The sequence below is a fragment of the Myxocyprinus asiaticus genome, chromosome 31, assembly GCF_019703515.2.
Source record: "Myxocyprinus asiaticus isolate MX2 ecotype Aquarium Trade chromosome 31, UBuf_Myxa_2, whole genome shotgun sequence".
NCBI classification, from domain to species: domain Eukaryota; kingdom Metazoa; phylum Chordata; class Actinopteri; order Cypriniformes; family Catostomidae; genus Myxocyprinus; species Myxocyprinus asiaticus.
In genome coordinates, this window is record NC_059374.1 from 40,922,107 (window position 1) to 40,936,188 (window position 14,082).

The 14,082-nt window shown below is 40.6% G+C and overlaps 1 protein-coding gene across 14 annotated transcripts in view; it reads right to left on the reverse strand.

The window, feature by feature from the left end:
* The window catches only part of LOC127422620 (gastrula zinc finger protein XlCGF7.1-like), a 117,163-nt gene that overhangs the window by 20,670 nt on the left and 82,411 nt on the right, over positions 1 to 14,082 (reverse strand). For 4 of the 14 annotated variants that reach the window (XM_051666359.1, XM_051666363.1, XM_051666361.1 and 1 more), the window contains exon 2: positions 8,041 to 8,283. The exons of 6 other annotated variants lie outside the window; for them this stretch is intronic. In XM_051666359.1, coding sequence (XP_051522319.1) covers positions 8,041 to 8,134 — 94 coding nt within the window. In that variant the 5' untranslated portion in view covers positions 8,135 to 8,283. 4 more of the 14 variants (XM_051666362.1, XM_051666354.1, XM_051666349.1 and 1 more) reach the window with 4 other exon arrangements.

Consider the following 14,082-nt stretch of genomic DNA (forward strand, 5'->3'; position numbering starts at 1 on the left):
ATACACGCAAAAACACATTCAATAAAGCCATATGTAAGGGCATATTGCTGATTATACCATTTTATTTTATTAAGTTATAATAAGTGTTTTTTTTTTGTCATCAGTGTTTCATTCAGTGATCTTACAATACATCCTACATTAAAGTTTTGCACCTAAAGCACCCAGTACTGACACTGATAAACAAATGTGGATGTTCTACACGTTTAAAGCATAAAAAGTGATTAAACTAGTCTTAATCTAATCTTGATCCAGTTTATCACAACCACAGATATAATCTGCATGCACAATACTCAATAGTAAAATTTGTTTACATCTCTCAGCTGAAACGTTTCCCCTCATTCAAGTCCTCGGTTCACGAATGCTCATCAGCTGCTCACTGTTCAGCAGTTCTCAGTATTATGTCCGAAAGAGGCTATTCTCAGTTCAGTGTACTGGTGTCTCACAAACTGCTGTGATCGGCTCAATGTACTGCTGACTCGAGAACTGCTGTCCTCGGATCAGTGTACTGCTGACTCGAGAACTGCTGTGATTGACTCAATGTACTGTTGACTCGAGAGCTGTAGATCGGATCATCTTCATATGTTGATAAAACAGTAATGCAATCAAGTCATAAACATATTTCCAGTATGTTTTATTTGTTACACTCTCTGTTGTTCAGCAAAATACATCTGAAACATACATTTCGGCCCTTAATCACACACATGCTCAATGTCAGCAGCTCATTGGTTCTTAGTATGTCGGACACCTCCGAAAGAGGCGATTCTCAGTTCAGTGTACTGTTGACTCGAGAACTGTTACGAGCAACTCATTGTACTGTTGACTCGAGAACTGTTACGAGGGACTCATTGTACTGTTGACTCGAGAACTGTTACAAGGGACTCATTGTACCGTTGACTTGAGGACTGTTACGAGGGACTCATTGTACTGTTGACTCGAGAACTGTTACGAGCGACTCATTGTACCGTTGACTCAAGATCTGTTACGAGCGACTCATTGTACCATTGACTCGAGAACTGTTACGAGCGACTCATTGTACCGTTGACTCGAGAACTGTTACGAGCGACTCATTGTACCGTTGACTCGAGAACTGTTACGAGGGACTCACTGTACCATTGACTCGAGAACTGTTACGAGGGACTCACTGTACCGTTGACTCAAGATCTGTTACGAGCGACTCATTATACCATTGACTCGAGAACTGTTACGAGCGACTCATTGTACCGTTGACTCGAGAACTGTTACGAGCGACTCATTGTACCGTTGACTCGAGAACTGTTACGAGCGACTCATTGTACTGTTGACTCGAGAACTGTTACGAGCGACTCATTGTACTGTTGACTCGAAAACTGTTGCGACCCGAGTGTTCAGTCCGATTTGTGAACTAGTTGGAGCGGTTAATTGCAAAGAAGAGTTGGCAAAAGCAGATATCACCAGTTCTAGGATCATATTACTCCAGGTTATCGGCACATCCGAGAGACAGGTTAAGATAGAGTAACTTGTGGATCAGTGTTGACTCGAGACGCGAACTGTTTCAAACAATTCAGTCCGATTTAGTGAACTAGTTCAACTCGTTTGAACCGGTTCAAAAGAACAATTCGTTCAAGAACTGGAAATCACTAGCACTAGAGGCTGCCTGTAATGTAACACGCTGGCATTGTTTGTTTGTGCTCCTTGATGTATATTAAAATCTTTCAAGTGACTCTTCATGCTTACCAGGACTATACATAACAATGAGTAGCATTATACTCTCTGTTTAAATGTAATTGTCTAGGTATCATGATATTCATAATATTAACTGCTAATACCATAATATCAAATCCGGCTGGTTTGATTTGATTACGTCATATATAAATGATATGCGGCCCTTGAGACTTGCACTTGGACTGTGAGACGTCACGTCTCTCAACACAAATAGACCTTATTCACAGAAGCAACACCTTTGATTTTAGGCGGGAATGACCACTAAGCTGTGAAGGATAAACGTACAGTCTATTCAATAAGTTGTACAGATGTTTTAAGTGTTTGTGGATCGTTCCGCTTACGAAACATTGATATCTTTTTAAAAAAATTCAGTGACAAAAAACTCCAGACAACAAGAGTTGTGGAAATTTATAAGTGATCTAGGAGCTTTTTGATAGCTTTATTCAGTGCATGTCATTGAAGAGACAGTATATCAGAGACTATTTAGCGGAGACAGGCCACTTAAATGAACAGGAAAATTTGGAACGCCAAACGGTCAACAGATGTAGAAAGGAAGTCCCGCCTTACAGGTAAAAGAGCCAATCAACTTTTAGATATAGACATCGCCTGTCAATGAACTCGAGAGAGCGCATGCGCATTAGCTATACGAGCCGGGATTATTTATTTATTATTTATTTATTTTTTTTACAGCGTAATCCGAGGTAAAGAAGCACAATTCGTTACACCAGTGTTGTCAGATTTTACTGCTTATTTGAAATATGTTATTTGATCCTAATCTTGACCAACAGTTTCGGAGATTTCTGTCTTTTCCCATTCCATTAGATTGGAGCTGCACTTGTATGCCGCTTGTTTACACAGACAAATAGCTGCCCGAGAGCGTTCCCAAGATGCCGCCGAGTGGACTGACTTGATCAAAAGACTGTATCATATCTTAAGCAAAACACATAAAATCGGTTTTATATGCAAGCAATATCACAGTCACATAAGCAAGAGTGTTGTTTTGTATATTAGCTGTAGGTACCAGCAGTTCTCGAAAAAGTAAATAATACAAAATCACTTACGTTTCAGTCCAAAATTGGTCAGATTAGCTAAAGCATCAAACACAACTCGCTCTCTGCACAACTCACATACTCTGATTTGAACTCGTGCTGTTTAGTTCGTAAAAGAATCAGTATTATTTAATGAATCTTTTCATTCTCGTTCACTTCCATTGTTTCGGTGGTGAACGACTCCTTGTTTTTAAACGAATCATTTAATTCTTGAGTGACTCACAAAAACAAAGAAACGGAGAGACACAAAAAGGGTGAATTCAATCAAAAGTGATCATCCCTATACCCTACTCACTATGAAGGGCAGAGCTCTTGCTGTGGGCACTCTGAAGGGAGCATGGCATTGCTGTATGAATGTACCCTTTGCTAACAGTCTTGTGGAAGCTTCTTCGTTAAATAATAATAATTTTCTTACTTTCGTTTGAAAGACACTTCGAGTGGCGTCACCTTCCCGCAGTTACTTCAAGGGCGCAAAACTGTCATTTGGGCAACACCCAAAGAAAGCGTCCGGAACTGTTTTATAAGACAAAATATATAATAAAAGTATTTTGAGTCTGCACACTAATATTAAATATAAAATGTGACCTGCATGGTACACGTTTTGCAAGCTGCTTTGCTTATAAGACAGATATAAATGATGTTAATGTAACTTATTCAAGCAATTAGTACTGATGGGAAGAATTTTAATAGAGATATCTTGAATCAAAATTCTTACTAGTGAATATTTCTTTACAGATATCAAAAATGTGTATGCAAATTGCTTCTTTGCCTTAAAAACCCATCTCACCTCAGAAATGTTGCCGTCTGTAATTTTGTCTGATAAAGAATTGATATTTTAATGTTAGTTTTGCATGTTTGGGTTATTTTAAACAGTGTTACTCTTTGTTTGCTAACTTGGTCAGTTTGTTACTCTGAAGCTCTGGTTAGAAACCAAAGATTTGGAAATGTTTCAGTGTTGTTTCAGGGATATTTCTCCCCAAAATGAAATTCTCTCATCATTTACTCTCATACAATCAAGTGTATGACTTTCTTTTTTCTGATGATTTTTAGAATAATATTTCTGTGCTGTAGTCCTCACAATGCAAGTGAATGGGTACTAACATTTTGAAGCTCCAAAAAGCACATAAAGGCATCATAAATGTAATCCATAAGTAATAACTCTGCTATGTTAATCCATCCAATGCATGTGAATGGTGACCAGACCTTTAAAACTCCAAAAACCATATTAAATAAATAATATGTAACTAAATCTCAACATGTACAGTGCCCAAAGAAAACCTTCATACCCCTTTGGAATGGTAAAATTGATTTGTCTTACAGCCTGAAATCAAAACCTATGAAAAAAATAAATCAGGAAATTATTATTATTTACAAATTTTGTCTTACAATATTCAAGTAACAAAAAAAAACAAAAAAAAAAAAAAAAAAAAAATGCAACAGTTCCAAAAATGTATAAAAGAAGAAAAACTAGAAGCACAGGGTTTGAAAAGTGATCATACCTCTGGATTTAATACTTCATAGAGCTACCTTTTGATTTAATGACAGCCATCAGTCTGTTTGGATACGTCTCTACTATCTTCGTGCACCTAGATTGGGGAATATTTGCCCATTCTTCCTTGCAGAATTGTTTGAGTTCAGTCAAACTGTGGAGTGAGCGGCGATGGACTGCCCTCTTCAACGCAGAACTATAAATGTAAGCTATGAGCCTATGGCGTAGGTTTGATGCATAAGTATAAATCGGCTTTAAAGCCTCTCATTTGTATGAATTTTCAGGTGTGTTTTTAGAAGTGACGGTAAAATGTTTACTGCGTGGATGTGCACGAGTATTCGACTAATCGAGTACTCATTCTGCACCAGCTTGTCGACTATTAAAATCACTACTCGAATATTGCAAATGTATTTTCCTTTGCACATATGCCTTCCGTAAGCGATGCTGAATTATCCTGTACTTGACCTCTGGAGCTCTCACCAAATCTAGTAATTCAATTTACTCCACTGAAGGGTGCTGTAGATTATTGTTGTTAAGGGTTAGGATGAGAGGAGACATGATGCCTTCTTCGTGTGCTTGCAAGCAAAGCCAAGTGTGGCAATACTTGTAATATTTTGATTCTTATTAAATTCTACTTTATTGGTATTTGTAATGTTTTCAGGAATAAGGTGAGAGAAAAGGGATCTCGGTGCGGGCTTTTTCATAAGAACTCAGATAAATAAACAAAGAAACTCAAACAAGAAAATAGAACAAACCGTTACATCCATGAATGGAAAACAACTGACAAAGAACACAGGAAAACCAAGGGACACAAGGACCAATAAAAAAAAACAAAAAACAAACAAACATGAAAATGAACTACAAAACCCATAAATAAACGAAAGACACAAAATGTACAATAAACATACATAGCGACCCCTGGTGGTTGCCCGGGTAATCCTTACAGAGCCCCCCCATCTAAGGAGCAGCTCCAGAAGCTCCTTAACACAAAAACAAAAAAGTTCGTGGGAGGAGCAGGAGGCAGAAACCCAGGGGCCAGAGCCGCAGGAGGTGGAGGCGCAGGGGGCGGAGCCGCAGGAGACGGAGGCTCAGGGGGAGGAGCCGCAGGAGGCAGAGGCTCAGGGGGTGGAGCCATGGGCTGCAGGAGGCGGAGACTCTGGAGATGGAGCCACAGGAGGCAAGGGTTCAGGTGGCAGAGCTGCAGGAGGTGGGGACTCAGAGAGCAAGGCACTAGGGAGCAAGGCAGCAGGGAACTCAGAGGGCTCAGAGGCCAGGAAAGCTGAGAACTCGAGGGGCGGAGCCATGGAAGACTCAAGGGTCGCCGGGGGCTGGACAGAATCATCAACGGACAGCCTCCGTGGTCGTGAACACTGGCAGTGACTGGGGACCGGCCTCAGTGGTCATGAGCAAGGGCAGTGACAGAGAAACGACCTCATTGGCCATGGGCACTGGCAGTGACAGGGGGACAAACTCAGTGGTTGCGAGCACAGGCAGTGACAGGGAAATGGCCTCCGTGGTCGTGAGTACAGGCAGTGACAGGGAAACGACCTCCGTTGTTCTAAGTACAGGCAGTGATGGGAGCAGGAGCCCTTCTCCTCCTCCTCTTCCAGATGCCCGGGAGCACTGCTGTGGGAACGGCCTCCGTGGCTGAGGATGCTGGCACTGGGACGGACAAGACTTCAGGCACTGGCTCTGGGATGGATGAGGCTTCAGGCACACTCTCTGGGATGGACGAGGCTTCAGGCAGTCTCTCTGGGACGGACGAGGCTTCAGGCACTGGCTGTGGGACGGACGAGGCTTCAGGCGCTGGCTCTGGCACGGATGAGGCTTCAGGCACTGGCTCATTGACCGTGGTAGGAGTGGGCCCTGCTCGTTGACCATGGCAGGAGTGGGCGCTGGCTCGTTGACCATGGTAGGAGTGGGCGCTGGCTTGTGGACCACCGTGTTGCAGCCCACTGAAGTAGAGGCCAGTGAAGCTGGGACCACTGGAATCTCCGTAATGGGAATCTCGGAGGAGAGAATCTTGAGAGCCACATGGGGACTCGGGCAGTACCCCACTGTGTAGGGGGAGGAATTTAGCAGAAAGGCATAATCTAAATACTGTTCCAGAGTACAGTTAAAACTGCTTCCTGGCAATCATGACTTGATGGGCTCGTTGGCGCCAAAACGGAAGATGTCCTTATACACAGTATCTCCCCAATTTAGCATGTTGGTAAACACACAAAACGACTCCACATACTCCTCAATGGAATTAGTTCACTGTCGAAGAGATAAGAGTTCTAAAGCTGCTACATCCATGGCATTGATCAGTTGATCATGACACATGGGTAAATGTGAAGCAGATGTAATAAAACCATACAAATAAAAAAACAAATTCTTCCTTTAAGATATTAATAGTTAAGGTTAAAAGACTCAAGTCATTTTGAAATATTCACGAGTCCTTTGTGTTGAGTGGAGTCAAGTCTGAAGTAATTTTAGGTCGAATCTGGAGTCGAGTCTGAAGTATATTAAAATGAGACTCGAGTGTGACTCGAGTCCGAGTCTGTAACTCAAGTCCCCATTTCTGGTTGGAGTTATGCATACCAACGGACAATGGTCTGTTTTTATGGTGGAAAGGAAATGCGAAGCGGTACGAGAAAATCGGAAGCTTATCAGCTTCCATTTCAAAGCTATGAGGGCTTCACTCCAGTGTGAATTCTCATGTGTCTATTAAGATTTGATTTATATCTGTAACTCATTCCACATTGAAGGCATGTGTAAGGCTTCTCTCCACTGTGAATTCTCATGTGCTTCTTAAGATTACTTGTACATGCAAACTTCTTTTCACACTCATGGCACTTGTAAGGTTTCTCTCCAGTGTGAATTCTGAGGTGCACTTTCAATTGGCTGGCTGTAGTGAAGCTCCTCTCACACTCAGAGCACACATGATCTCTAACACCAGTGTGTATTTTCTGGTGATCTTTAAAATTTTGCAGTCTTAAAAAACTATTTCCACAAGAACACATGTAAGACTTCTCATTTTTATGAATTTTCAGGTGTTTTTTTTAGAAGTAACGTTGTCGTAAAATGTTTACCGCACTGATCGCAGTTAAATGGCTTTTCACTTGAGTGATGGTGAATATGATATTTGAGATACGTTTTATAAGTGAAACTCTTTCCACACTGAGGGCAGGTGTAAGGTTTCTCTCCGGTGTGAATTCTCATGTGTCTATTAAGATGTGATTTATATGCGAAACTCTTTCCACACTGCTGACATGTGAACGGTTTCTCTCCAGTGTGAATTCTTAAATGCATATTAAGGGTGTCTTTACGTGTGAACGTCTTTCCACACTGAGGGCAGGTGATAGAGTTTTCAGCTTCTGTATTTTGAGTTCTCTCTTGTGAGGAATTAATTTCCATCTGTGAGCAGCTAAAATAATTTTCTTCTGTTTTGAAGTTATGATGTTTCTCCTCCACTTCATTCAGTTCTTGACTCTCCTCTTCCACTTCAATCAGATCTAAAATAAACATATTAAATGATCAAAAATCAATTCATGAGGGACAAATGTAAAAATAAAAGTGAATCCTGATTTAATAGCAGAAGGTGAAGTATCAGGGTAAGTATCTGATGATCTTAGAAGGTTAATTCAGTCATTCTCAATCAGGAAGACAACTGCAATAAAATCTTATGATCTGTTGCTCTATTGTCTGTTATTTCACAGTTCCTCTGATTTTCTAACTACAGACACTAAATCTGGTGAAGTTTTGTAACATTAATGTTCCTCAGCAGTCAATAATGAAGAATCAAGAATGGACACCAACCTCTTTGTTCCTCAGTATCTTCATGTTTTATTCTGGATGATTCTGGATAACTCATGTCTTCTCTCTCTTCTTTAACAAACTCCATCTTCACCATAGTATATCACACAGATTTCAGTTCTTCCTGCTGGTCTGAAGAACTTCTCTTGTAGGATGATGGGAATATTCACAGTATTTATTGGTAAATTGTTGTGGGAGTGGCTTCAATGAAGGTGTGAACTGTGACGGAGCCCCAAAGGACCAGATCTGCAAAAATAAAAAAATGCAACATTAAGTATTTTGTTAATTTTCTACATTTTATTCCCACAGTTATATTTTGTTTTACATTTATTTCTCAGGGTTTCCTGAGCATTTCGCCATCCAACCTGGAGCACTTCGCTGACAGCACCTTTAAATATTCATCTGTTTCTCACCCACACCTATTATCACTTGGATTAAACCACTGGAGTTGTATGAATTACTTTTATGCTGCCTTTATGTGCTTTCTGGACCTTCAAAGTTCTGGTCACTGTTCACTTGCAATATATGGATCTACAGATCCGAGATATTCGTCTAAAAATCTTTGTTTGTTTGCAAGGTTGCAGCTGGTTTGCCAGAACTCTAGATTTTTTGCAAGGAAGGCTAATTGTCATTACAGAGCCTAAAATATGATTATTTTAAATGACCTTTCTTATTTACTGTGCATGGCATCAGAAATATAAAAATCCAACTAGTAAATGTATACATTATCTAATTGTACAGCCTAATAATATGAATGCTCATTTGAATTTGTGTAGAAGGCAGCGGTTCTACTTCATGAAACAGATGAAATGATTGTGTTTAAACAAACATTAACAAAGTTTTTTAACTCTATATTTTTTCATTAAGTGGCGTTTATGCTGACTGATGTATTCAGTGAAGGAAAATAACCTTAATCATAATAACAGCAAACAGTTGACGAAATACAATCAGCCAACAATCGAAATGGGGAATATTTAAATAAATAAATGAATAAAACCGCTTGTCATAACGATCTGATCTCTACACTGGTTGAATTTTTGAATCAGCCCCAAACGATGCAAAAATGTATGTTAAAACATCACGTCTCTCAACACAAATAGACCTTATTCACAGAAGTGCCATCTTTGATTTTTTGCAGGAATGACAATGAGGCTGTGAGGGATGGGTACAGTTGTTTTAATCCTCCTATGGTCCTCGGTCACTTTTGACTGAATTACATTTTTAAATTTCATTTATCTGAGCAATATAAGACTTTGTGACTTTTACTCTATTTGCTATCTGAACATACAAGACAATTGAGCTTGATTCGATAAATCTAAGTGGTCGTAAAAAAATAAAAATAAAATAAAAATACATTAAAAAAAAAAACTGTCAGAAATTACAGGGTAACACTCTAAAACATCCTCAGTGCAAAACATACAGACCTACTCACACACAAACACACTCTCACACAGACTTACACACACACACACACACACACACACACACACAAACTGGTGAGACTTTTTTTTACATTTGTCAAATAAAACCAATAAATCAACCACAATGCTAAACATACACAAACAGAAACGAAGGGGTGAGACGATAACACACAATGCAGAACACACACACACACATTTGCAAAATACATGTTTCAGTTTGAAATTGTAAAATGTTTACTCTGATTCTTCTGTTTTACACTCTAATTGAATTTTCTGAATTTTGCAGTTAATTTCTGTTTCTTGACATTATTATGCACTGAGTTATTACATTTTTATGTTCGAAATAAATTATTGGTAGAAAAATGCTTATTCTGTGTCTTCTCTTTGTAACACCATGGTCAGGTTTGATGACAAGCATAATGAAATAAATTGAATGTTACATTTATATAGTGCTTTTCTGACACTACACTCAAAGCACTTTACACAGTGAACAGGGGACTCTCTTCAACCACCACCAGCATACACCTGGATGATCAACAGCAGCCATAGTGCACCAGTATGCTCACCACACACCAGCTATTGGTGGAGAGGAGAATTATAGAGCCAATTAATGGATGGGGATTATTAGGAGGCCATGATTGAGAAGGCCCATTGGGTGAATTTGGCCAGAACACCAGGGTTACACCCAAACTCTTTACAAGAAGTGCCCTGGGATTTTTAACAACCACAGAGAGTCAGGACCTCAGTTTAACATCTAATCTGAAAGACAGTGCCTTTTTATAGTATAGTGTCCCCATCACTAAACTGTGGCATTAGGACCCACACAGACCACAGGGTGAGCACCCCCTGCTGGCCTCCCTAATACCTCTTCCAGCAGCAAACTTATTTTTCCCCAGAAGGTCTCCCATCCAAGTACTGACCAGGCTCAACCCTGCTTAGCTTCAGTGGGGAACCAGGCAAGAGCTGCAGGGTGATACGTCTGCTTTGCAAAAACTGACACGTCAAATCAATTTTAAAATAATAAATTAAACAAATAATAGTTTGATCATGTCTAAATATACTGTTTATCCCAAAGCAAATCTTGTGATAAAACATAAAATTTGGTTACAAGCCATCAGACAACATAGCAGGTGGCTACAGGCATCTACTGGCTGTTACTGGCATGACATGGTTTTCAAGTCATGTTATTTATATTTTGTTCACCAGATGGCAGCAATCTGCATACAATCTATGTCACATTCTCATATTTTCTTCATGTTTCAACTTACAGAAGTGTAGGTTCTGATTTTTAAAAAAAAAAAAAAATTAACTTGCTTATTTGTACATGCAAATTAATGGTAAAATTTTTAAATGTACATGTAAATAAGACCAAAATAGTATAAAATCCCAAAAGAAATGAATAATTGTATTGTTCTTATTTCAGGGAAGAAAAAATTGTATTATAATCATCATCATAAAAAAAAAAAAAAAAAAAGTACACATCTGACCCTTCCGGTCAAAAATGACCATGAATACCAAAGGAATGTGGCATTTTTTAATACCATAGGAAAGTTAAATGTTTTTTGATGGCGCTATACAAATAAAAATGATTTGACTTCTGTAATCTGTAGTGGAATACACTTCAAAAGTAACCCTCCCAACCCTGGTCATCAGTCATTCACACAACATTTATAGTATTCCTATTTATGTATGATATAAACTACTTAACTAATACAAAGGCGTTTGTGCCCAATAGTAATATATTTTATGGTCTAAGAAAGACAGGCAATGATAAGGAAAGTCAAATATTTACAAAACGCTTTTGATCATTGAAAACAATGTTTTGATTTTGATTTAGACTTAATTATGAATTTTAGGTTTGGTTAGTTGAAGTCAGAAGTTTACATACACTTTGAAGTCATTAAAACTCATTTTTAACTCCACAGATTTAATATTAGCAAACTATAGTTTTGGCAAGTCGTTTCGGACATCTACGTTGTTCATGACACGAGTAATTTTTCCAACAATTGTTTACAGACAGATTGTTTCACTTTGCCGTTATTGTAGAAAGGTTTCAACTAGATTGTTGTAACGACTTGACGTAGGGAGTGAAAGGAGTACACAGGGAACTGGGTTCTTCAACTAAAGGTATTACTTTTAATTAAATAACTAAAGATACATTTTCAGCATAAAACTCATCAGTTCACAGTTTAACACAGTCTCTTTCTGACTGGTAGCTCTCGCTCTCCCTCGCCTCTGGCGTGTTCACTTTGTATCGCTCTCCCCAATGCTTACTGCAATTAGAAACAGTTGTATTAGACATTATAAGGCTCAGGTGTGTGCACCCTTACCTCTCTCTCCGGACGAACGCTCGACCACGCCCCCGCCGCCACATACCCCCACCGCCCGACTCAGGCCGGGGAGACATCCGGTCTGTCTACCACTCCCCCCCATTTCTGGAAAGGAAGTCCGTGACAGCCATCTGCGCTCCCGGTCTGTGGACCACCTCGAACCTAAACGGCTGAAGAGCCAGATACCACTGGGTGATCCACGCGTTGGTATCTTTCATGCAGTGGAGCCACTGGAGTAGGGCGTGATCTGAACAGAGGGTGAATGCCCTCCCCATCAGGTAGTACCGGAGATTGAGGACGGCCCACCTGATGGCAAGACACTCCTTTTCAATGGTACTGTACTTAGACTCCCTCAGTGAGTGCTTGCGACTAATGTAGAGCACCAGCCGTTCCTCCCCCTCCACCACCTGCGAGAGCAAAGCCCACAGCCCCCTGTCTGAAGCGTCCGTCTGTAGAATAAAAGGGAGAGAGAAATCGGGTGAATGTAAAAGCAGCCCGCCACAAAGTGTGGCTTTCACCTGCGTAAACACCTGTCCACTGGACCGGGTCTGGAGCTCCCTTTTTAGTGTGATCAGTCAACGGGCTGGTGACGTCCAAATAATTAGGCACAAACCTTCTATAATAGCCAGCCAGCCTCAGGAACTGTCTCACCTCCTTTTTGGTCTTGGGTCTCGGGCAGGTCGCAATCGCCGCAGTTTTGTCTATTTGGGGTCGCACCTGCCCGTGGCCCAAGTGGAACCCCAGAGGTACCCAGATACCGTACCTCCACCCGTCCACTTGCGCACTTCTTAGGGTTTACCAGGAGTCCCGCCCACCACAGCGACCTCAGAACTGCCCTCAGATGCTGCATATGCCGCTGCCAATCATTACTGTATATAATGATTTAAATTTACATTTATTCATTTGGCAGATGCTTTTATCCAAAGCGACTTACAAAAGAGGAAGACATAAGCGAACCATCTTAGGAGACAGTGGTATGAAAAGTGCCATATTACAAAGTTTCACTAGCATCAGAATAGTATTCAAAACAGATTAATGTGCAACAAGAATTTTATTTTTATTTTTTTTAATTACTGGTTAAGTGCTCATGGAAAAGATGTGTTTTTAGTCGTTTTTTGAAGACAGAGAGTGAGTCAGCTTCACGGATGGAGTTGGGAAGGTCGTTCCACCAACGTGGTACGATGAAGCTGAAAGTCTGGGAAAGTGTTTTGGTGCCTCTTTGTGTTGGTACAACAAGGCGACGTTCCTTAGCCGACCACAGGCTTCTAGTGGGCGCGTAGCTCTGCATAAATGATTTTAGGTATGCTGGAGCAGACCCAGTGACTGTTCTGTATGCCAGCATCAATGTAAATTTAAATGTAAATAATGATGGCATCCAGATAGGCAGCGGCGTAAGCCAAATGCGGTCTGAGGATTTGGTCCATGAGGCACTGAAATGTAGCCGGGGCTCCAAACAAACCAAACGGAAGCGTCAAAAATTGGTATAAGCCAAACGGTGTGAAGGCCGTTTTTTCGCAGGATATTGGCATTAAGGGGATCTGCCAATAATCCTTTGTCAAATCCAGTGTCGAATAAAAGCGAGCAGTGCCCAACTGATCGAGCAACTCATCAACACGAGGCATTGGGTATGCGTAAAATTTAGACACCGCGTTGACTTTCCTATAATCCACACAGAACTGTACAGACCCGTCACACTTAGGCAATAGAACAACAGGGCTGGACCAATCGCTGTGGGATTCCTATATTACTCCCATATCTAGCACTGCGTCTAATTCTTCCCGAACTATTTTTTTTTTTTGTGTGTGTGTGTTCGGGCAGTCGGCAGGGACGGCTACGTACCACTACCCCCGGCTCGGTCTCGATGTGGTGCTGGATGAGGTTTGTATGACCCAGCAGAGGAGAAAACATGTCTGCAAATTCTTTCTGTAACTCGGCAACCTCTGTGACTTGATACGGTGAGAGGTGGTCTCCACAAGTGACCGGGGCGACATGATTGGTTTTTGTGTTCACCTCTGGTCCGAGCGTAGCTCAAGTAGGGCCTGATGGTGGGTGTGATGCAGACCGGCGAGGGACTTGACCCCACTTTTGCCAAATGCGAGAACTCCATTTTTTTCTGAAATAGTTTTGCGTTCCCTCGCAATACATAGTGATAATACAGGAAAATGCTAACTCTGGTAATAAAAATAATAATTTTGTGGGTATCATGGTTTTACTATGCAAATATCATATTTTAACTTTGGTTTACTATAGTAATGTTGTGATTACACTTTAAAATAAGGTTACATTTATTAACA